The following is a 22,626-nucleotide window of genomic DNA, read 5'->3' on the forward strand; positions in this document are numbered from 1 at the left end:
CTAGTAAAACTGTTTTTTGTTTTTGTTTTTTGGTGGCACTGGGGGTGGAACCCAGAGGCTTTCTACCTCTGGGCTATACTCCCAGACCTATTTTATATTTTATTAGAAACAGGGTCTCACTAAGTAGCTGAGGCTGGCTTCTAACCTGTGCAGTCCTCCTGTCTCAGCCTCCCAAGCGCTGGGATTACAAGCGTGCACCACCATGCCCGGCCCAAAATTTTTTTTTTTTTTGGTGGTACTGGGGTTCCTGGAAGCCCTTCTACCTCCGGGCTACACTCCCAGACCTATTTTTACATTTTTATTTGGAAACAGGGTCTCCTAAGCCAGCGCGCGCAGCTGGCTTCGAACCTGCGCGATCCTCCTGTCTCAGCCTCCCAAGCGCGGGGATTACAAGCGTGCGCCACCACGCCCGGCGTCCAAAATTGTTTTTAAAAATGCAAAAATTGCAAGGCTTTTTCTCCCTACCAAAACCCATGTATCTGATGCCAAGTTATTGCACACAAATTCAGTAAGATTCGCATTCAAGCTCGGGATTCGGCTCTGAGGTCCATGTCATAAATGACAGGCCTTCGATCCCAACAGGTGACGTAATAAAATATTCCATGGACCACAAGGTTGTTTAGCCACAAGAGCAACATTTGCATAATTCATGTGTTAAGTGTCTATTTTGGGGTCTCCTTATAATTAGAAACATCCTCCTTTAATAGGACTGAGTGTGCAGACAAGACAGCTAAGTAGATTGTCCACAGACAGATGGAACTCATCAAAGGCCATATGCCCCTCTCCCTTAGGATGACATTATGGTTTCAACAGAACTTATGGGAGCAAACAGTTACTAAATAAATTACAGTTTCAAGAGATCTTATGGAAGAGCCACTCAGTCACCCTAGCTGTAAGTGACCAGCTGATCTTGCCGTCTGTCCAGTACCCAGCATCCCTTCAGAACCATTCTTCCGAACAGCCAAACCAACAATCCTGGGCCGAACCGGGCGTGGTGACGCACACTTGCAATCCCAGGACTTGGGAGGCTGAGACAGGAGGATCGTGATTCCCAGACAGCCTCAGGTACTACCTAGTAAGGCTCTTTGCAACTCAGTGAGAGCCTCTTTCAAAATAAAGAATAAAAAATAGGGGAGTGTAGCTTGGAGGTAGAATGCCCCTGGGTTCCATCCCCCATACCGCAAAAAGAAAAAAAAAAAAAAAAGAAGCCAAGGGGAGCCTTTCTCTTGGTAAGCTTTAACCAAGCGCCATGACATCTTTGAGAGGTGGCAGGGACTGGGACTGCGCCCTGGGGCCCTGGGAACTGAACCCTGAAAGCTCTCAGTGTGTCTGGTCCCCACGCAGCCCATCGCAGGGACCGGACGCAGTAACCACGCACCACCAAGGGTCTCTCCCATCCACAAGTTCTCCTGGGCCAGAGGCGCGGCCCCTCAGCTGCAAGGCCCGCCCTGCACCCACCCACACCCACCCCTGCACCGCACTGCAAGGCTCTCCCCAGAGGCTGTACCGATGGGAGATACCCTAGCGCATCATGGGACTGGATTTAAAAGTGGTTTACAAACATATAAGCGTGGATAAGAATGAACACCAGGTTTCTTTCTTTAAAAATCTGTAAGAGCTGGGTGTGGTGATGCACGCCTTTAATCCCAGCGCTTGGGAGGCTGAGAAAGGAGCATTGCAGGTTCGTGACCAGCCTCAGCTTCTTAGTGAGGCTCTCCACGAGTTCATGAGATCTTGTCTCAAAATAAAGAATAAAAAATAGGGCTGGGGGCCGGGCGTGGTGGCGCACGCTTGTAATCCCCGCGCTTGCGCTTGGGAGGCAGAGACAGGAAGATCGTGCAGGTTCGAAGCCAGCCGCGCTGGCTTAGGAGACCCTGTTTCCAAAAATAAAATAGGTCTGGGAGTGTAGCCCGGAGATAGACGGGCTTCCAGGAAACCCAGTACCACCAAAAAAAAAAAAAAAAAAATAGGGCTGGGGGTGTAGCTTGGAGGTAGAATGTTCCTGGGTTCCATCCCCTGTACCCCCCTCACACACACACACAGTCTTCAAGAGCCAGGCATGGTGCTGCATACCTGGAATCCCAGTACTTGGGAGGCTGAGACAAGAGGATGACAGGTTTGAGACCTGCTCCAGCAGTTTACTGGGACCTTCCCTGTTTCAAAATTTAAAAAAGGAAAAAAAAAAATAGGGCTGGGACTGTTGCTCAGAGGTAGAATGCTTCTGGATACAATTCCCAATACTAAGGAGAAAAAAAAAAAATCCAGGACAACTAGGAATCAGAAAAAGTCACTTCCCTACATGGGTCTGCAGCTCCTCATCTATAAATGAAAGGGGAGGCCAGAAGGGTCCAGAGTACTTTGCCCCTTCTCAAGGGATCCATAGGTCTCTGTCTGTTACTCCTGGGAACAGAACCCCGATGGGCTTTAGGACCCCACAGACACCCAAATCCAGATGCTCCAGCCCCTCCTGGAAAATGGCACAGTGTTTGCACAGAACCTAAGCACAACCTCCTACGAGTGAGTCCACCTCCCGCTGACCTCTAATACCCAGCACAAGGTCAACGCAAGGACACAGCGGGGGTGGCGCACCACTTGGAGGGATGACCACAAGACCATCTGCACACCTGGAGCACAGACACGGTTATTTTCGTCTTCTCTTCGGTCATATTTTCCATCCACATGTGGCAGCATCCATGGATACAGAGTCCCTGGGCGTGTAAGGCTGATTGTGTACACACAAACAGAGTTCCAGGGAACCTCGATGGCTTGGGAGTTTAATAAAGTAATTTCCTCTGGCGATCAAGTCACTTAGAAATGAAGACACGTAGCTCACCAGCAAGCCATGGGGGTAACTGTGGGAAGCAGGAAAAGCGCAGAGGAAAGGAAAGAAAGGGACCAAGGAAGCCCCAGCTTCCTCCAGCCCAGCGAGGCCGGCTGCACGTCATCTTGTCACTCCAGGCAGACTACCTACCGGGCTACGGGCTTCTATCCTGGCTGGGAGTAAAATACCGTTTAGAAATCTTCTGAATAATAGAAACTATTTGGGAAGGGGCGTAAAAAAGAAACAACAGAGGCAGAGACCGTGGGTCTTAACTCAACCTGCGATAAACCAACTGCCAAACTTTTCAAGAGGCAGATGTGATGTTAACACCTGGTTTCTTCATAGACCTCGATGTTCCCTGAGCATGCAACTCTAATTTCTATGAGCACTAACTACAAGGTGACCACCTCAACAGTGGTCAAGACCAGGACTGACCAGAGTCGGGCACAAGCCAGGGAGAGAGCTCACTCCCTAACCTGTGTGTCCATACAGGGGGGAGTCCATGCAGAGTCAAAGCTCTCTGGAAATGGGAAATACAGTGGTTCTCATAAGCCCTGAAAACCAATGACATCAAGGCGTCTGGCCCCATACATTGAAGGAGAGAGAACCAAGACTAAGAGTAGAGAAATCCTACGAAGACGCACATCCATCCGCCCCTTGGGGCCCACAACACGCAAGGGCAGTCAGAGAAGCTGAGGGTCTCTGCTCTGGTTAGACGGAGAATGTCCCCGTGGGGATGGTAATCTCATCAGTGGACCAATCTGGTCTCATAGATTTACTAGGTGGTAACCCAGGCAGGTGGGCTGTGGCTGGAGATGCCGGGTCCCCGGGCTGTGGCCTTAGGGACTCTGCTTGTGTCTTTGAATTTCCTCGTCTGCTCTCTCGAGCTTCTGGCCTCCATAATGCAAAAACAAATCCGTGCTCTTTCCCTCTCCCTCGGCCATGCCCTGAGCTCCACAGACCTGGCCTGACACGGACTGAACCTCTGAAATCTCCAAAACTGTGAGCAAATCAAATCTTCCTTCCTCTGAATTGTGTGGTCAGTGCTTTTGGATTAGGACAATGAGAATGTTGAGCATGACAGCTCAGGGCAGACTCACAAGTGCTTCTCAGGAGCAACGGCAGCATTTCTGATGACCGGATACTCTGTCCTTTTGTTACCGGCAAGGCAGAAAGGTTCAGGGGTGAGCATCTGTGTTTGGTGGCCCTAAAAATGCAGGCTAACTAGAAGCTACGGCTCTTTTAAGTGCTGGCGAACACCCCTTCTGGTTGTTTTTTAATTTGTTTGTTTGCCTGCTTGCTTGTTTCAGGTAAGCCTTTCTGGAGAAAAGCACAAGAAAGTGTTTTGTGTTGTTGTTGTTTGGGGTTTTGTTTTTTTGTGGGGGACTAGGGATAGAACCCAGAGACCATCTACCTCCAGTCTACGTCCTCAGTCCTATTTTATCTTTTTATTTTGAAACAGGGTCTCACTAAGTTGCAGAGGGCCTCACTAAATTGTTGAGGCTGGCTGCGAACCTGCGATCCTCCTGTCTCAGCCTCCCAAGTACTGGGATTACAAGTGTACGTCACCACGCCTGGCTCACGAGGAAGTGGTTTAAACCACACAAAATCTTCCGGCCAGTCTCCCAAGTTCCCTAGAATAAACTCTGCTACTTATACATAATCTCACTACAACGCTAAACTCCATGGCCAGGCCAGTCCTGCCTACCATCTCTGAACACCAATGGATCGGGGTTGCCTGACCTTGAGTTGGAGGGTGCTCCGGGGCGCCCGCCTCTGCAGGAATGATGGACCATTCCAATACCGACAGGACCAAGGACCCTCGGCGACACATTCCGGGGACACTGCGTTCCGTTTATTACACATTTTTGTTTGCTTTTTGGCGGTGGATATTGAACCCAGGGACAAACTCCCTCCGAGCTACAGCCTCAGCCCTATTTCATTTTATTTATTTATTTATTTATTTATTTATTCATATTTTGAAACAAGGTCTCACTAAGCTGCTGATGTTGGCTGCGAACCTGTCATCCTTCTGTCTCAACCTCCCAGGTACCGGGATTACAGGCGTGCACCACCACGCCCGGCTCAGTTAACACTTTGATGTGAGCAACCCCCAGACCCCCACCCGTTGCCTTAAAACTCAAACTCATCTGTTCCCCAGAAGCTCACTCACAGGGAATAGAAGCGACCAGTGGGTGTCCTCCCGACTACGTGAAACCTCTTTCCTTCCTCCATCAGCGGTGCAGAGTACAGAGCAGGGTCCCCGTGCTTATAAACTACTGTGGCATCCCTCGAGTCCACTCCCCAGCACACAGTGTGGCAGGTAACAAGCAGGACTCACCGATTTTCTGATTGAAAATCTTGTCAAAGGTTATTTCATTTCTTTCCTGGAGATACTTCTGCATCACACTCCGGATACTGAAAAGAGAAGGTGGTAAAGGTTTAACAATACATCCTGCGTCCTGACTAACTCTGTCCCCAGAAGGAAGAATGGAGAGGCGTCCACACTAAAGGTTCCGGCTTCAGGAGACCCCTCCCAGCGAGCTGCAGGGGTCCTCTCTCCAGGCATAGCACACACGCACGATTCTGTTAACTGATTAATGGGCCTCCTTTGGGACTCAAACATATGACTGACATTTTTTTTTTTTTTTTTTGGTGGTACTGGGGTTCCTGGAAGCCCTTCTACCTCCGGGCTACACTCCCAGACCTATTTTTACATTTTCATTTTTGGAAACAGGGTCTCCTAAGCCAGCGCGCGCGGCTGGCTTCGAACCTGCGCGATCCTCCTGTCTCCGCCTCCCAAGCGCGGGGATGACAAGCGTGCGCCATCACGCCCGGCAGGACTGACATTTTTAAAAACCACATTTTTATATGCCAAAAATAAAACAACAACAACACCACCAAAAAAAAAAAACCCACTAATTTAGAAGGAAGATTTTATTTGTAATAAAAAAAAACATCAAAAGCTTTGAAATTAAATTCTTGCAAAATGTGGGCAAGAATTTTATGGAGAAATGACAAATCATATTCAGAGACACTGAAGGAGGTTCAGATAAATGGGAAGACACACCACAGTTATGAACGGAAAGATTTAACAGGGTGAAACTCAAAGTCGGCCCGGGTAGAGCTATAAAATCGGCATAATTCCCAGCAATATTCCAACGGGGTTTTTCAAAGAACACAGAAACAGATGAGATTTTCCTACCATTTATACAAAACAATACAGGTTCAAGACTAACTGAAATGTTGCTGAAAGAGGAGACTAAAGATGCTGGAACTTTTTGTGAAGATAAAATAATTAAAATGTCATCAATGAATCCATCGATGGGATGGATTAGACACACATTAAACTGATGCACACGGACGCTGAACTTTGATATATACAAGTGGCAGGAGAGGAAATAAGAGAGGCGTTTTCAGTAAGCGAGCCCTAAGGTGTGTATTCACATGGAAGACCTAGAAAATTGAATCTCTAAGCCAGGCGTGGTGGCGCACACAGGAAATCCCAGCATCTGGGAGGCTGAGACCGGAGGATCACAGCTTTGCAGCCAGCCTCCGCTACTTAGTGAGGCCCTCTGCAACTCAGTGAGACTCTGTTTCAAAATAAAGAATAAAAAATAGGGCTGGGGTACAGCTCGGAGGTAGAATGCCCCTGGGTTCCATCCCCAGTACTGCAAAAGAGAGAAGAAAGAAGGTGTGGAGGGGCACGCCCGTCATCCCGGTACTCAGGAGGCTGAGACAGGAGGGTCGCAGGTTCAAGATCAGCCTCAGTAACTTAGCGAGAATCTCGGCAACCCAGCAAGACCTCGTTTCAAAACCAGAGCTAAAAACGGGCCGGGAGTGTAACTCAGAGGCAGACAGCTTCTGAGTTCAGGCCCTAGTACCAAAAAAAGGATTATTTTTTACCCACTTTGTTGAGTTTGTACTAGTAGCTTATACTAATTTGTATATTAATTTGCATTTTCCTAGTGAATAATGGCACAGAGCATGCTTGTACATGATTCAAATCTGTATATCTTCTTTTGTGGGATCTGCAGTCAAATATTTGCCTCTTAATTGAGCTGCTTGTCTCGTTAGCTGTAAAACTTCTTTGCACAGCCTGGGAATAAGTGTTATATCAGATTTATATGATGCTAATATTTTCTCCCGGAAATGTGTTCTAGCAGATTTATGTGACACTAAAATTTTCTTCCAGTTAGCACCTTAACTCTTTCTTTTCCTCACAAAGTCCTGCTAAGAGCAGAAATATTTAGCTTCTTCAATATAAATATATATAAATAAATATATATAAATATACATAAATATATATAAATATAAATATATATAAATAAATATATATAAATATATATAAATATATAAATAAATATATAAATATATATAAACATATATAAATATATAAATATATATAAATATATGTAAATAAATATATATATTTTTGCGGTATTAGGGATAGAACCCAGGGGCATTCTACCTCCGAGCTCCACCCCCAGCCCTGTTTTTTTTTTTTTATTATTCTTTATTTTGAAACGGGTCTCACTGAGCTGCAAAGGGCCTTGCTAAGTAGCTGAGGCTGCCCGTAAACCTGCGATCCTCCTGTCTCAGCCTCCCGAATGCTGGGGTTATAAATAAGCGTGCACCACCACGCCCGGCTTCAATAAAAAATTTTGTGTGTGGTGGTAGTGGTACTGGGGATTAAATCTGGGGCATTCTTTCTTTAATTTTATATTATTTTATTAGTGCATTGTAATTATACATCTTGATAAAGTTCATACTGATAGAGGCGTCTGGGACATTCTACCTCTGAGCTACACCCCAGCCCTTTTGATTTTTAATTTTGAAACAGGTGCCTACGGGTTGCTACAAATCTCACTAAATTGCTAAGACTGGCCTCAAACCGGCGATCCTCCTGTCTCAGCCTCCCAAGTACAGGGATTACAGGCGTGCGCCAACACGCCCCGCTTTATTAAGCTGATATTAATGGACACTCTATGTTAAGAAATCTTTCATACCCCAAGGTTATGAAGAGTTTGATCTACATTTATTTTTAGCCTTTTTTTTTTTTTTTTTTTTTTTTTGGTGGTACTGGGGTTCCTGGAAGCCCTTCTACCTCCGGGCTACACTCCCAGACCTATTTTATATTTTTATATGGAAACAGGGTCTCTTAAGCCAGCGCAGCTGGCTCCGAACCCGCGCGATCCTCCTGTCTCCGCCTCCCGAGCGCGGGGATTACACCACGCCCGGCTATTTTTAGCCTTTTACCTTTTATGTCCGGGTCTAACTTCATTGCAGGTTAACTGTTGTGCCTGGTATCAGGTAGAAATGGCCATTCTTGTTTCCCTCGTGATCCCTCACTGCTCCATTACTGTACATTTAAAAGCGACCCTTTCTCCGCAGTTATCTGGCGACCACTGTTGGTTCAACAGGAGCTATGCGTAAGTCCATCTCTGCCTGATCTGCACCGATCAAAATGGCTGTCCTTCCACAAACATCCCATTGTCTTAATTGCACTTCTTTTTTACATTCTTAAGGAATTAGATCAATGCATTTAAATATTTCTACGCCAACCATTTCAAGTCCTGGCGTTCCCTGTAGACACTGACTTAAGTACCTCTCCCAGATAATGGGATATTCTACTTTTGTTTGCTTTCCAGTCAAATTACTCTTTAATTTCCCTTGGTACACGTGCCTTTGACCTGCAAGTTATTTAATTTTGTGCAGATTCGTTTCCAAAGTCTTGGAGACTCACGGGCGCATCCTGCGGTCACCGGCTTCTCACCGGATTCTTAGGTGGCCGCCGGACGCGCCTTGCACAATTCAGATCTTGCAAGAAGCACCGGAGTTTGGTTTTCTGCCCGGACGGGGACTCGTCTAATTGAGTATTTTATGTGTTGATATGAAGATGTCAACTGGGTCACGTCAATTAATAATGTCACTTACTAATTTTCTGTCTACTATTTTCCCCTAAAATACTGAAAGTGTTAAAATCTCAAAAAAGATCATTGTGAATCTTTTTTGGAAGGGGGGGGGTGCCAGGGATTGAACCCGGGGGCAGTCTCCCTCCAAACTACACTCCCAGCCCCATTTTATTTTTTTTTTTTAATTTGGAAACAGGGTCTTACTAAGTCGCTGAGAGTCTAAGTTGCTGAGGCTGGCCTCGAACCCGAGATCCTCCTGTCTCAGCCTCCCAAGTACTGGGATTATAGGTGTGTGCCCGCGCCTGGCTTTTTGTAAAGCTGTGTGCACCTTTCCATTGTGGTTTTATTGCATGTTTTCCAGCCCGGTTAGAGCGTGCACTTTTTCCACCGTGCACCTCCTTGGTGAGACGGTTCCTTCAACTGCAGATAGTGCCCGCCATGCCGGCCCACAGTCTTCCTTCAGTCTCTCCTTTCAGCTATAAACCAAGTTGCTACAGCTTTTCTTTGGCTGGATTTTAGATGGCTTACTTCTATCTCCTTCTTACATCTAAGGATCTAGGCATCTATTTAGAATAAGATCCTACACCACAGCATTATGATTGAATCTTGCCTTCTGGTCCGAGATATCCTGCCTTCCAATTGAGGTGTTTAAGCAATTTACATGTAATGTAATTATGCAGACAGTTGAATTTAAGTTGATTATCCTGATATTGGTTTCCTGTTTTCCCATCTAGTCTTTTTTGATACAGCTTCCTTGAGCTGTAATTTATGTAACTGACATCTCCATCCACTGTGTGTGTGTGTGTGAGTGTGTGTGTGTGTGTGTGTGTGTGTGTGTGTGAGAGAGAGAGAGAGAGAGAGAGAGAGACAGACAGACAGACAGACAGGCAGGCAGGCAGGCAACTGAACCAGAAGCATTCTACCTCTGAGCTCCACCCCGGGCCCTATTTTATTTTTTTCTATTTTGAATTACGATCTCAATAAGTTGTGGAGGGCCTCACTAAACTGAGGCTGGCCGTGAATCTGTGACCCTCTTTTCTCAGCCCCTCAAGTACTGGGATTACAGGTGTGCACCACCACACCTGGCTCCGTCCAACTTCAAAACACGTCAGGCAAAAATGTCCTCGTGCCCACTGGCAGTTGATCCTTGCTGCTAGCCAGAGGGGACCTATTTCTCTGCCATTTGTCCTTCCATTTTGCCTCCTCCAGGAATCTCACGTACATTACACAGAAGGCAGCCTTTTGTGTCCAGCTTCTACCCATGGCATCATCTTTGACAGGTGTACAGATTCCTTTGTGCCGCTGAGTAGGATTTCATAGTGTGAATGCACCGCGTGACCATTCCACACACTATTCAATGCACATTGAGATGGATTCCTCCATGGAACGCTTACAAATAAAGCCTGTATGAAAATCCATCTAAAATCTCGGTATAAACATGCTTCTGTTAGGTGGGTACAGAAAGTGAATTCTCTACATCAAGTGGGATGGAATCAAACTAAGTAGTTTCTGCTCATTAAAGGAAACCATCAGAAGTCTGAAGAGGAAGCCGACGGGACAGGAGAAGATCTTTACCAGCCCTCCCTCGGACAGAGGACTAATATCCAGAATATACAAAGAACTTAAAAGACTTTCCACTAGAAAAACAAACAATCCGATCGAGAAACAGGCAACTGAATTGAACAGACACTTCATAAGAGAAGAGATACAGATGGCCAATAGATACATGAAAAATGTTCAACATCCCTATCAACCAGGGAGATGTGAATCAAAACTACTGAGATTCCATCTCTAACCCCAATCAGAGTGGCAAGCATCAAGAAGTCAAAAAACAACAAACGCTGGCGAGAATGTAGGGAAAGAGGAACTCTTCTACACTGTTGGTGGGATTGCAAAATAGTTCAGGCGCTATGGAGATCAGTGTGGAGATTCCTTAGAAAACTGGGAGTGGATCCATCATATGATCTGGATTTACCACTCCTGGGTATCTTTCCACGGGGGCTGAAACCAGAGAACTACAGTAACATCTGCGGACACATGGTCATAGCAGCTCAATTCACAATAGTCAAAATGTGGAGCCAACCTAGGTCTCCGTCAGCAGATGAATGGATTGCAAATTTATGGAAAATACACACACAATGGAATTCTACTCACCAATAAAGAACAAATTATGTTGTTTGCATAAGCCACGGATAAGAGGGTACCATGAACCAAGTTCCACAGCGATGAGGCCCGGGACAGAAACCAGGCTGAGTATTGAGCAAACCGTGAGTCACAATGAAAACATACATAAAGATGAAGGGTTTGCTTTTCAAACAAGTTGCAGAAAACACCGCAAATTATACTCTGTCAAAGATGGACCTGCGGCTAAGAATAACAGCCCATGAGTCTCAGCAGCTACCTGTCTTGGTATTCAGTAATATTTAGATACAATACGCCACTCAGAATTTTCTCCTATATTTAAGTTCTATGTGGAGGGATAAGGCAAATCATGGTCAAATTTTATTTTTTAATTCTTAATGATTGATAAAATTGTCAAGTAAGAAATGTTTGCCAGGCGTGGTGGCACACACTTGTAATCCCAGTACTTGGGAGGCTGGAACAGAAGGATTACAGGTTCAAGGCCAACCTCAGCAACTTAGTGAGGTCCCTGCGGCGGTGCACACTTGTAATCCCAGCGCTTGGGAGGCTGAGACAGGAGGATCGCGCAGGTTCAAAGCCAGCCTAAAAAAAATTTTTTTTAAAGAGCTGGGGTATAGCTCTGAGGTAGAACATGCCTGGGTTCAATCCCCAACACCACAAAAAAGGTAAAAAAAAAAAAAAAAAAAAAATATATATATATATATATATATATATATATATATATATTAAAAAGTCTAATGTCTTCTCCAGCCATCACAAATTTAATCTATACTCATATTTTTCTTATAATTCTTGACTATTATCTTATGTTCAGCTTATACTGCTTTTCTGTACTATTCAAGTCCAAAAATTTGCATTTTAACATTTTGCGTATTTTAGTTATTACCTCAAATAAATGTAGCTGCTCTTCCAACACTACAGAAAAAAATCAGTAGTGTAAGATGCATCACAGGCTTACATACAAACCCTAAAACTGCAAAGTTTCTCAAAGCAAGCATATAAAAAATATTTCTTGACTGGGTGAGACGAAGGCTTTAAAAAATCAAAAGCCCTAAGCCGGGCATGGTGGTACACACCTGCAATCCCAGTACTTGGGAGGCTGAGAGAGGAGGACCGCAGGTTCGAGGACGGCCTCGGCAAGTAGTGAGACTCTCATCAACCTAGCGAGACCCTGTTTTCAAATAACAAAAAAGATTGGGCTGGGAGTGTAGGTCGGATGTAGGATCCTGGGGGTTGCAATCCCCAGGGCCATAATAAATAAATAAGTAAATGCACGAGCCAAAGAAAAATGATTAACTGGGTTTCATCAAAATTTTAAACTGTTCCTTAAAAGCTCATTTAAAATAATAAAAAGAAGGCCGGGCGTGGCGGCGCACGCTTGTAATCCCCGCGCTTGGGAGGCGGAGACAGGAGGATCGCGCAGGTTCGAAGCCAGCCGCGCTGGCTTAAGAGAGACCCTGTTTCAAAAAAATATAAAAATAGGTCTGGGAGTGTAGCCCAGAGGTAGAAGGGCTTCCAGGAACCCCAGTACCACCAAAAAATATAAATAAATAAATAAAATAAAATAAAATAAAATAATAAAAAGAAAAACTGATAAACTAGTTTTCAAAATTTTAAACGGCTCCTTAACACACATTTAATAAAAAGATAAGAACAATTGATAAACCGGACTTCATCAAAATTTTAAACGGTTCCTTAGCACACATTTAAAATAATGAAAATAGCCGGGCGTGGTGGCGCGCGCTTGTCATCCCCGCGCTCGGGAGGCGGAGACAGGAGGATCGCGCTGGTTCGGAGCCAGCCGCGCTGGCTTAAGAGACTCTGTTTCCACATCAAAATGTTAAAAAACAGGTCTGGGAGTGTAGCCCGTGGGAGTGTATACCGGAGGTAGAAGGGCTTCCAGGAACCCCAGTGCCACCAAAAATAAATAAATAAATAAATAAATAAATAATGAAAAGATAAGCCACGGACTGGGAGAAAATACTGGCAAGTCGTAAATCTAATTAAGAGCATGTGTCCAACACAGGTAACAGTCTTTTAAAACTCAAGAATAAGAAAAAAAAAAAAAAAAAGGAAAAAAAAAAAACAATAAAAACTGGGCAGGCTATTTGAACACACACTTCAGCAAAGAAGATACACGAATCCAGCCAGGTGCAGTGACGCACAACTGTAACCTTAGTACTGGGGAGGCCGAGATGGGAGGATCCGGGTTCGAGGCCGGTCTTAGTAACCCAGAGAGAACCTGTTTCAAAATCAAAAGGGCCGGGGTGTAGTTCGGAGGTAGCACGGCCCTGGGGTCAATCCCTAGTACCAAGAGACACATGAACGGCAAACTCATCCATGAAGGGTTACTCGGCACGATTAGCGATCGGCACAAGGGGACTGAAATCACAGCGAGGTTACGCTCCACACACTGTCACGAGGAGCTAAAATTAGAGAGATCATACCGAGCGCGGGCAAAGATGCCGCGACGGAACTTCTCCTAGGGCGGTGGGAGGAATGCAAAACAGGGCACGCCCTCTGGGAAACGAGCTGGCAGTGCCTTTAAATGCCACACTGCGCCCCGCGTGGCGGCGCACGCTTAGAACCCTTGTACTTGGAAAGCGGAGACAGGAGGATCGGGGCAACCGAGGGCCCCTGTTTCCAAATAAAAATAAAGTAAGCCGGGCGTGGTGGCGCGCGCTTGTCATCCATCCCCGCGCTTGGGAGGCTGAGACAGGAGGATCGCGCGGGTTCGAAGCCAGCCTCGGCTACTTGGCGAGGCTCTCGGCCTCGGCCTCAGCCTCATCCGCTTGGAACTCTGTTCCAAAGTCGTGTCTTTCATAAGAAAACTACCTGGACAGAGAGTGTTTGCCTGAGTTCTGAGGGTCACCGTATGAAAGACCAGGCCTAAACGGATGGCTGAGGGGGCACCCCGGACTCCATCATCACCGGGGCGGAAGCGTGGACGCCTGGAGGCCCATCTGAGGCTGGCACCTGGCGCAGGCAGTCTTGGGGGACCCGGCACTTCATGGCGGGGGAGGGGGGCGAGGTTCGTTCTAACTTAAGGCAACATGGGAAGCCAGGTGATGGGGGGCCGCCAGAAGCGGGGGCTGTAGGTGACGGGATGTAACAGGTTCACCCGGTATCTGCAGCTCGGTGATGGCTTCAGAGGAGTGGGCAAAACTCACCCAATTGTACACTTGGGAGGCGTGCAATTCATTTTAGGTTCATTATACCTTGATAAAGTTTTTTTGTGTGTGTGTGTGGTGCTTGCTAGGGATGGAAGCCAGGGGCATTGTACCTCCGAGCTACACCCCTAGCCCTATTTTTTATTCTTTATTTTGAAACGGGGTTGCAAAAGGTCTAAGTAGCTGAGGCTGGCCGCGAACCGTGATCCTCCCGTCTCAGCCTCCCGAATGCTGGGATTATAAGAGTGCGTCACTACGCCAGTTCCTCGATAAAGTTATTTGATTTATTTTGCTTTTATTTTTTTTTAATTATACCTGGGATATGCAATCCGAAAATTCCTGGGTGTGGAACAAGTCCGGAGGAATGACCCGATTTTTTGTTGTTGTTGTTGTTCATACTTGAGATTAAACCCAGGGGCATTCTACCTCTAAGCTACACCCCCAGCCCTATTTTATTGTTTTCTTTGAAATGGGGTCTCCTTAAGTTTCTGAGGCTGGCCTCCAACCTGCAACCCTCCTGTCTCAGCCTCCCCAGCACTAAGATTGGAGGCACCACCATGCTCAGCTTACAACCTGACTTCTTTAACAAAGATCTTCAAGAGAATCTAATGATGGTGGTGAAACCTAGAGACCCCAAAAAAGAAATAACAACTGGCCAACAGACCTGGATCCTATTCAGAACTCAATTCAAATCAAAAAATAAATTCTTATAAAAAAAAAAAAAAACCTGGAGAACCGTGGATCCGAATTGAATACTTGATAATATTCAGGAAGTAATTTTTGGTGGCTTTTAAAGCAGTTGACTTTGAATTTGGAAAGAGTTCTCGTTTTTCAGGAACCCATACAGAAAGTGACAGATGACAGAGTCTCCCTAGGCAGGCCTCGACACACTCCAAGGCACACAGGAAGCACAGGGGAAAGAAAGAAACCAGGATATGAAACAGGGAGATGGCCTGTGCGCTCGGGCGCGGGAGCTGGGAGGGCCACGCCGAAGCCAGGCTTCAAATCTGTACCACAGAAAGTTGTAGAGAATCTAATTCTGGTCTCCACACTCCGCCACCTCTGCCCCAACACGAGCCTAGCCGGGCACAGTGGCGCCTGCCAGTTATACCAGCTCTTGGGAGGCTGAGACGGAAGGATTGCAGGGTTGAGGCCAGCCTCGGCCATTTAGCGAGACCCTTTTTTCCAAATAAAAAATAAAATAGGGTCAGGGGTGTGGCTCAGAGGTAGAATGGCCCTGGGGTCAATCCCCACTACAAAAATAAAATAAAATAAAATAACTGGTGCTAGCCTCCCCCCCCCCCCCCAGAGGCCCTGATGGAAGCTGCCTACGGCTGTGCCCTACATCTTGGGCCACGGCTCTCTGCTAGGATCGCTGAGGCCACACCCTGAGTAACAGACCAGCCTTTTAGTAAAACCTCAAGGGGCATGAAGTTTCCTTTTATCTAAGTTTCGGAAATCATCCTACTGTTTAAAAAACAATCGATTTTAAACCTGACCTGCTTTGGCTACCCAGAGCTTTCAAGTCACTTTTGGTTATAGTGAGATATAAAATGTCCCCTGATGAGCTCACTTATTAATATTTAGGGTTGCGAGATATCCAGTGTAATGGATTTACTGAGTGGTAACCAGCAGGCTGAGAGGGTGCGGCTGACAATCAGCCAGTCGGCCTCTTTAGAATTTTCTTCTTTTTTTTTACGTGTGTAGCACTGGAGAGCAAATACAGGGGCACTCTACCTCTGAGCTTCACCCCCCAGCCCTATTTTATTTTTTTGTTGTGAAACGGGGTCTCGCAAAGCTGCTGAGGGCCTCATTAAATTGCAGAGGTTGGCCTCGAACCTGCGATTCTCCTGTCCCAGTCTCCCCAGCACTGGGATTACAGGCTTGCAACACCATATCAGCTCATCTGGATTTCAATCTTGTATTTACAGAGTGATTTGAGAAGAGAAATCAGCACGGCGTCGAATCTTCCTATCTAGTAAGGCCTCACAGCTCCCCGGAACTGAGATTTTCCCCCGCTTCTCTTAAAAAAAGTTTTCTCTCTGCTCATACGGGTCTCGGCGGTGATTACGCCTCAGTGCCGGCTGGCTCAGCAGAACACGTTTTAGGGAACGCTCATTTTAATGTAATCATTTTGAAATGTTTTGACAAATTAACAGCCAGGTAATTTAAAAATAGAAAGCTATTAAAGTCATATTAATAAGAAGGATTTACTCTGCAGACTCGGTGGATGTGCTGAAAGGGCGGAACTTCCTAAGTAACAGGGCATGACTTTTCTCTGCTAAGTTGAAACATCAAAACTATGACCTTTGTTGTTGATTTGGGGTTGGTTTTGTTGTTGTTGTTGTTTTTTCTGGTACTAGGGATTGAACCCAGAGCTATTCTACCTCTGACCTACAACCTAGCTCGATCATCACCTCCTCCTCCTCCTCCTCCTCCTCCTTCTTCTTCCTCTTCTTCTTTTTTTTTTTTTTTTTTTTTGCGGTACTAGGGATGGAACCCAGGGGCATTCTACCTCCAAGCTACACCCCCCAACCCTATTTTTTATTCTTTACTTTGAAACAGGGTCTCACTGTTTCAAAGGGCCTAAGTAGCAGCCGAGGCTGTCTGCAAACCACGATCCTCCTGTCTCAGCCTCCCAAATGCTGGGATGACAAGCGTGCGCCACCACGCCCGGCTTATTTTTCATTTTGACACAGGGTCTCAAGAGGTCTTAAGGCTGGCCTTGAACCTGTGACGCTCCAGTCTCTGCCTCCCCAGGGCCAGGATCGCAGGCATGCATCGCCACGCATGGCCAGAGCCAGGCTTTACCAGCCCCTGAATGAAGTTCAGCGAAGCCTCTGTCCTCAGAAGTCCGCCACCCAGCTTTCTGAAGTTTCGTTTCTTCCTCTACTCTCCCCTCCTCCTGGCCCTCTCACTCTTCTTTCTCGATCTTCTCTGGAAAGCCATCCCGTCGGGCTAGGGGTCGTCAATCTGTCCACACCAAGTGCGTTAGTCAGGACTCCGGTTTTGCAGGCATGCTTATTAAAACTCTACCCACATCTTGGCAACCACAGTCACGGCGCCTCTTTGGAGTCATGGAACATGGATTCCCAGCGCGTCTCCCCGTCCCTGCAGCGAGCAGCTGGTGCCCTGCGCGGTGAGCTTTGTGGACCTAAGTCCCCAGCGCTCCCCCTTCCTTCCACAAGTCCTGCAGGAGCCTGCCTGTCGTCATCACCACACCTGACCACGGCCTCTACTTGGACAAAAATGCACAAAGATCCTCAAGCGCGCCAAGGAGCAGAGACCTGCACAGCTAACCCCGGCTACGGCACCCAGCAGCTCCCCGGCAGGTATTAAGATTACGATTCCAGACGGCTCCTCTTAACCACTCCACCTTTTAAGGCAAATCTCAGATCACATGTTATTTTCCGAGTTTTCTTGCCATGCATAACCAATAACGTGCTTTTTTCTGTTTGGTTGAGGAATCTTGTTTTCAGAGACCACGAGTGTATAAGTTTGCTACCGCTGCTATAACAAAAAGAAAAAATTCATAAAGTCGGTGGCTTAACACAACAGGAATTCATCATCGCGCAGATCTGCGGGTCAGAGGTCCGGAGTGGGTCTCGCTGGGTTGAGGTCACGGTGTCCACGTTGATCTGTGGGGGATCCGAGGGAAAGCCCCCTCTGGATGCTAAAGGCCGCCTGCATCCCTGAGCCCACAGGTCGTTCCTGCATGTTCTCAGCCAGCAGCAGCAGGGATGTGTTCCAATTCTGCGACTGCTCTCTGATAACCCAGGATAATTCGTTACTGTAAACCACTGTAAATCTACCGGTAACCGCGGGACATCACAGCAGCCCTGCAATGTCACCTACTTGCAGATGCTGAGAACTACGAGGAGACACATTAAGGGGCCACTCCTCCTTCCAACGGCGGGTGTGTATGCACCCAGAGTGCTTTAATCTAACACAGCCACATTCTTTCCACATTCCCATCACCCCACCTGGGGCCCATGGGCGCCCTTTCTCCTGGGCTCTGGGTTTGTTAAGATTTGTGCCCATCCCAGCTACTGGGTAGCTCCTTAGTTTTCTAAGAGGACAGGTGACAGAGGCCCAGCTTTGCCCAGCCCCGGAGTGAGGGGCAGCTGCCTGGAGTGTGCGGGTTGTGAGGCCCGGCCTGGGGAGAAGGTGCGTCATTTCTCGGACTCCTCAATCCTAGAATCTGGAGCTACAGATAAATACACAGATCCGAAGAGGCAAAAATGTCCTAATTTTGAATGACTTTCCAATTCAAATTTAAGGCTTTTACTTAACTTTTATCTCATCCTCAGGTGTGTCTGTTTACAATTAAATCTTCGCTCTTGCCGGGCGTGGTGGAATCTCAGGACTTGGGAGCCTGGGACAGGAGGATCCCAGGTTCAAGAGCAGCTTCGGCAATATAGCATGGTGTAATCTCAGTACTTGGGAGGCTGAGACAGGAGGATGGCAGGTTCAAGACCAGCCTCAGCAACATAGCAAGGTTTTCAGCAACCTAGTGAGATACTATTTGGTGGTACTGGGGTTCCTGGAAACCCTTCTGGGGTTACACTCCCAGAACTATTTTTTTATATTTTTTATTTGGAAACAGGGTCTCTTAAGCCAGCGTGGCTGGCTTCGAACCAGCACAATCCTCCTGTCTCCGTTTCCCAAGCGCGGGGATTACAAGCGTGCGTCACCACGCCCGGCCATGAGATACTATTTGGAAAAGAAAAAATTAAAAAGGCCGAGAGTGTAGCTCAGAGGTAGAATGCCCTAGGTTCAAATCCCAGTGAGAGAGAGAGAGAGAGGGGGGGGGGGGAGGGAGAGAGAGAGAGAGCGCACATGCGAAAAGAGTCTTGGCTTTTACCAACAATACCATCATTCTTTTCTGTTTTACCCAACTCTATTTATGTAGCCTACGTGAAATAACTTCAAACTAACAACAGCATTATTGCCAATCAGATTTCTGAAGCCCACAAGCGCTCTGCAGCTCTCTTCACCCTCAAAATACAGAGGTCAATTTGACATCATCTCACGAGACTGAACAGGCTCACGCTGGACTTATTTCTTCATAGAGGAAGTCTCACACGTAGGACGGAAGAAACACCTGCGAAAATATTCACTGTAACAGCGCTTCCTATTATGAGCGCAGGGCTAAGTAAAGAACGGCCCAACATGGGCAGCGACTCAGAAGATGGAGGCGCTACTGCCAAGCCAAAGTCCAAGGCGAGCGCTAGGTGAAGAGGCCAGCCATGGGCGGCTCACTGAAGCCACTGAAAACCAGAGTCCTGTTTCAGCATGGTCTCAGTGACCCAGTGACGCAGCCCGTTCCAGGATTATCAGAATTTAGAATGGGCTGCTGACAAGTAGCAAGTTTAAAAAAATTTTTTTTTAAATCTTTTATGTGAGCCAGGAGTAGCGGCGCACGCTTGTCATCCCCGCGCTTGGGAGGCTGAGACAGGAGGATCGCGCCGGTTCGGAGCCAGCCTCAGCTACTTAGTGAGGCTCTCGGCAACTTAGTGAGACCCTGTTTCCAAATAAAGTATAAAATAATAGGTCTGGGAGTGTAGCCCGGAGGTAGAAAAGCCCCTGGGTTCCACCCCTAGTACCACAAAAAAGTAAATAAATAAAAATAAATAAATCTTTTATGTGTTTAAAGTGACTTTATGAGCCGGGCATGGTGGCACACTTGTAATCCCAGCATTCGGGAGGCTGAGATCTGGAGGATCGTGGTTCGCGGACAGCCTCAGCTACTTAGTGAGGCCCTCTGCAACTCAGTGAGACCCGGTTTCAAAATAAAGAATAAAAAATAGGGCAGGGGCTGTAGCTCGGAGGTCAAATGCCCCTGGGTTCCATCCCCAGACCCGCAAAAAAAAATAAAAAATAAAAAATAAAAAAAAATAAAGTGACTTTATGTCTCTAGAACTACAAGTATGACCAAGTCCAGGATACCAGTTACCTACTGACAGAAAGAGGGATGAATTGTAATCTTGCTTTTTATTTTATTTTTTATTTTTATTTATTGATTTAGTGGTGGTACCAGGGATTGAACCCAAGGGCATTCTACCTCCAAGCTATACCTCCAGCCCTATATTATTTTTATTTTAAAGCGGAGTCTCACTAGATTCATGAGTCTCACTACTTGCCGAGGCTGGCGGAAACCTGACCTCCTCCTGTCCCATCCGAGTACTACAACGATAGGCATGCTTCACCACGCTTTGCCTTGATTTTTAAAATAAGAATAAAAGGCTTGATTTTTAAAATAAGAATAAAAGGCCGGGCGTGGTGGCGCACGCTTGTATACCCCGCACTTGGGAGGCAGAGACAGGAGGATCACGCAGGTTCTAAGTCAGCCATGCTGGCTTAAGAGACCCTGTTTCCAAATAAAAGATATAAAATAGGTCTGGGAGTGTAGCCCGGAGGTAGAAAGGCTTCCAGGAATCCCAGTACCACCTAATAATAATAATAATAATAATAGAATAAAAAGCTGGCATAATAATAAACCTCTGAGTGGCTGAGTCAGGAGGATCACAGGCTGAAGACCAGCCTCGGCAATTCAGTGAGCCCCTCAGCAACTTAGTGAGACCCTGTTTCAAAATAAAAAACAAACAAACAAACAAAAAGCTGGGGTGTAGCTCAGAGGTAGAATGGCCCTGTTGAATTGAATTTCCCTGTAGCACAAAAGTTAAAAATCAGAAATAAATAAAATAAAGTAAGGACGGGTTGAGAGTGTAGCTCAGCGGGAGAGTGCTTGCCTCATGTGCGTGAGTGGGCCAGATTCAATCGCCAGCACTGCAAAAAATACAAAGAAAAATAAGGAAGTATCTGAAATTACACAAAGATGTTTGAGATTAAAAAAAAATTAAGAACCCTTGTCATGTGACTTTTGTCACGATTATTATTAACTTTTCGGTGACTTAACACAGAACCTATCGCATCTTATATCCTAGAGAATTTTTCACCCGTTTACTGCCAAGTCCAAGCGCCCAGAAGCGACATTCCCAGGTCTCCTGCTAAAGCCTCGGCGGCTGCAAACCTCTACTGAACAAATACATTTCACACTGTGCCTCGCGTGTCTACAGGCGACGATGTTCGCGTGGCCGCAAACAGCAAGAAGGCTGTTAAGACGAAGCGCCGAATTTGGAACCCGAAGGCGCAGGCAGGTCCGGGCTCAGCTGGTGCCGCCTCTAATCAACGTGACCTCGAACGATAAACTCAGGAACTGGAACTTCCTCCTTCTAAAGCAGGGATGCATGCATTCTTTAGAGCTATTTCCAATAATCTCTAAATAAGGAAAAGTGCTTTCTCTCTTCTGGAGAAAACAGACCGTGCATCAGTACCCAACCAGGGAGGTGCAAGGGACCTGGTTTCAATGACTCTGGTGTTCTGATGGCGTCGTAGCCCGCCAGCCAAGGACTACAGGAAGCCATCGTGGAAGCCACCAGGGCCTTGGAGCCCGAAGCCGCCTCTGAAGACAGGCTCGGGCCCCGCTGTCGGGGCTGAGGAGCCAGAGCTAGAGCCGCCAGCCTCGGCCTCCGCCCCGCCAGGCCGCCCTTAGAGGGTTCCTCCGCGTCCTTCCCACGGGCAACCACAAGAGAGACAGCACACGGACACACGGACACGGGCACCTGGCGCTCGGGAGGCCAGGGTTCAGTAGCAAAACTGCTAAGGTCTTGCCCTTCTGATAAAACAACAGCGTGAGTTAACGCGCCTTCAGGAGTCGGGGCCTCAAATTCCAGGGGCCTCATCCTCAAAAGGGTCTTTAAAATGAGAGCCCTGGGCCCCCAAGGAGAGAAGGGATGGGCGGGCATCCGACTTGGCTGACGTGCGAGGTCTCCACTAAAACACAGATGCTGGGGCCGCTGATAAAATCCATTTACTGAGTCTGAAAGACTGACAGCCCCTAGCGGGAATCCCTAGGGTGGAAGGAGCCAGTGTTTTCCCAAACGAACACAATACGCTTCGCAATATCCCTTATGGACAAGTCTGAGTAACTCTTTTTCTTTTTCTTTTTCTTTTCTTTTTTAATATCTACCTATGACAGAGGATAACTGGTTTTTAAAATAATAAAATAAAGCTGGGCATGGTGGCACACACCTGTAATCCCAGTACTTGAGAGGCTGAGACAAGAAGATCGCAGGTTCGAGGCCAGCCTCAGCAACTTAGGGAGACCTTCAGCGATTTAATGAGACCCTGTTTCAAAATTTAAAAAAAAAAAAGGGCTGGGAATGTAGCTCGGAGGTAGAATGCCGTTGGGCTTGATCCGCAGTTCCAAAAAAAGAGTTATTACAAGTAAAAATGTTTTATAGACTTTATTTACATATATAGTTATGTATAACATATATGTATATATAGCATATTTATATGTAACATATATTTTATATACAGAGAGAGACATAGATACATTATGCACACATATATTAGTCCCCTGCAGGTGTAGGTTCCCATTTGCAGTCCCAGATACTTAAGAGACTGAGCAAGAGAATTACTTGAACCAGAATTTCAAGGCTGGCCTGTGCAACCCAGCAAGACTCCATCACGAAATACACACATACATGCATGCCTAGTTATAATAAGTCTA

General features: G+C 46.6%; 1 protein-coding gene across 1 annotated transcript in view; it reads right to left on the reverse strand.

The window, feature by feature from the left end:
• GRK3 (G protein-coupled receptor kinase 3) overlaps positions 1-22,626 on the reverse strand; it is a gene marked incomplete at both ends in the record, with an annotated part of 131,670 nt that overhangs the window by 100,932 nt on the left and 8,112 nt on the right. Inside the window, one exon of the mRNA XM_080717506.1 lies at positions 5,163-5,239. Coding sequence (XP_080573632.1) covers positions 5,163-5,239 — 77 coding nt within the window. The remainder of the gene's footprint in view (positions 1-5,162; positions 5,240-22,626) is intronic.

Source organism: Muscardinus avellanarius (genome assembly GCF_963383645.1).
Source record: "Muscardinus avellanarius genome assembly, chromosome: 21".
Lineage (NCBI taxonomy): Eukaryota > Metazoa > Chordata > Mammalia > Rodentia > Gliridae > Muscardinus > Muscardinus avellanarius.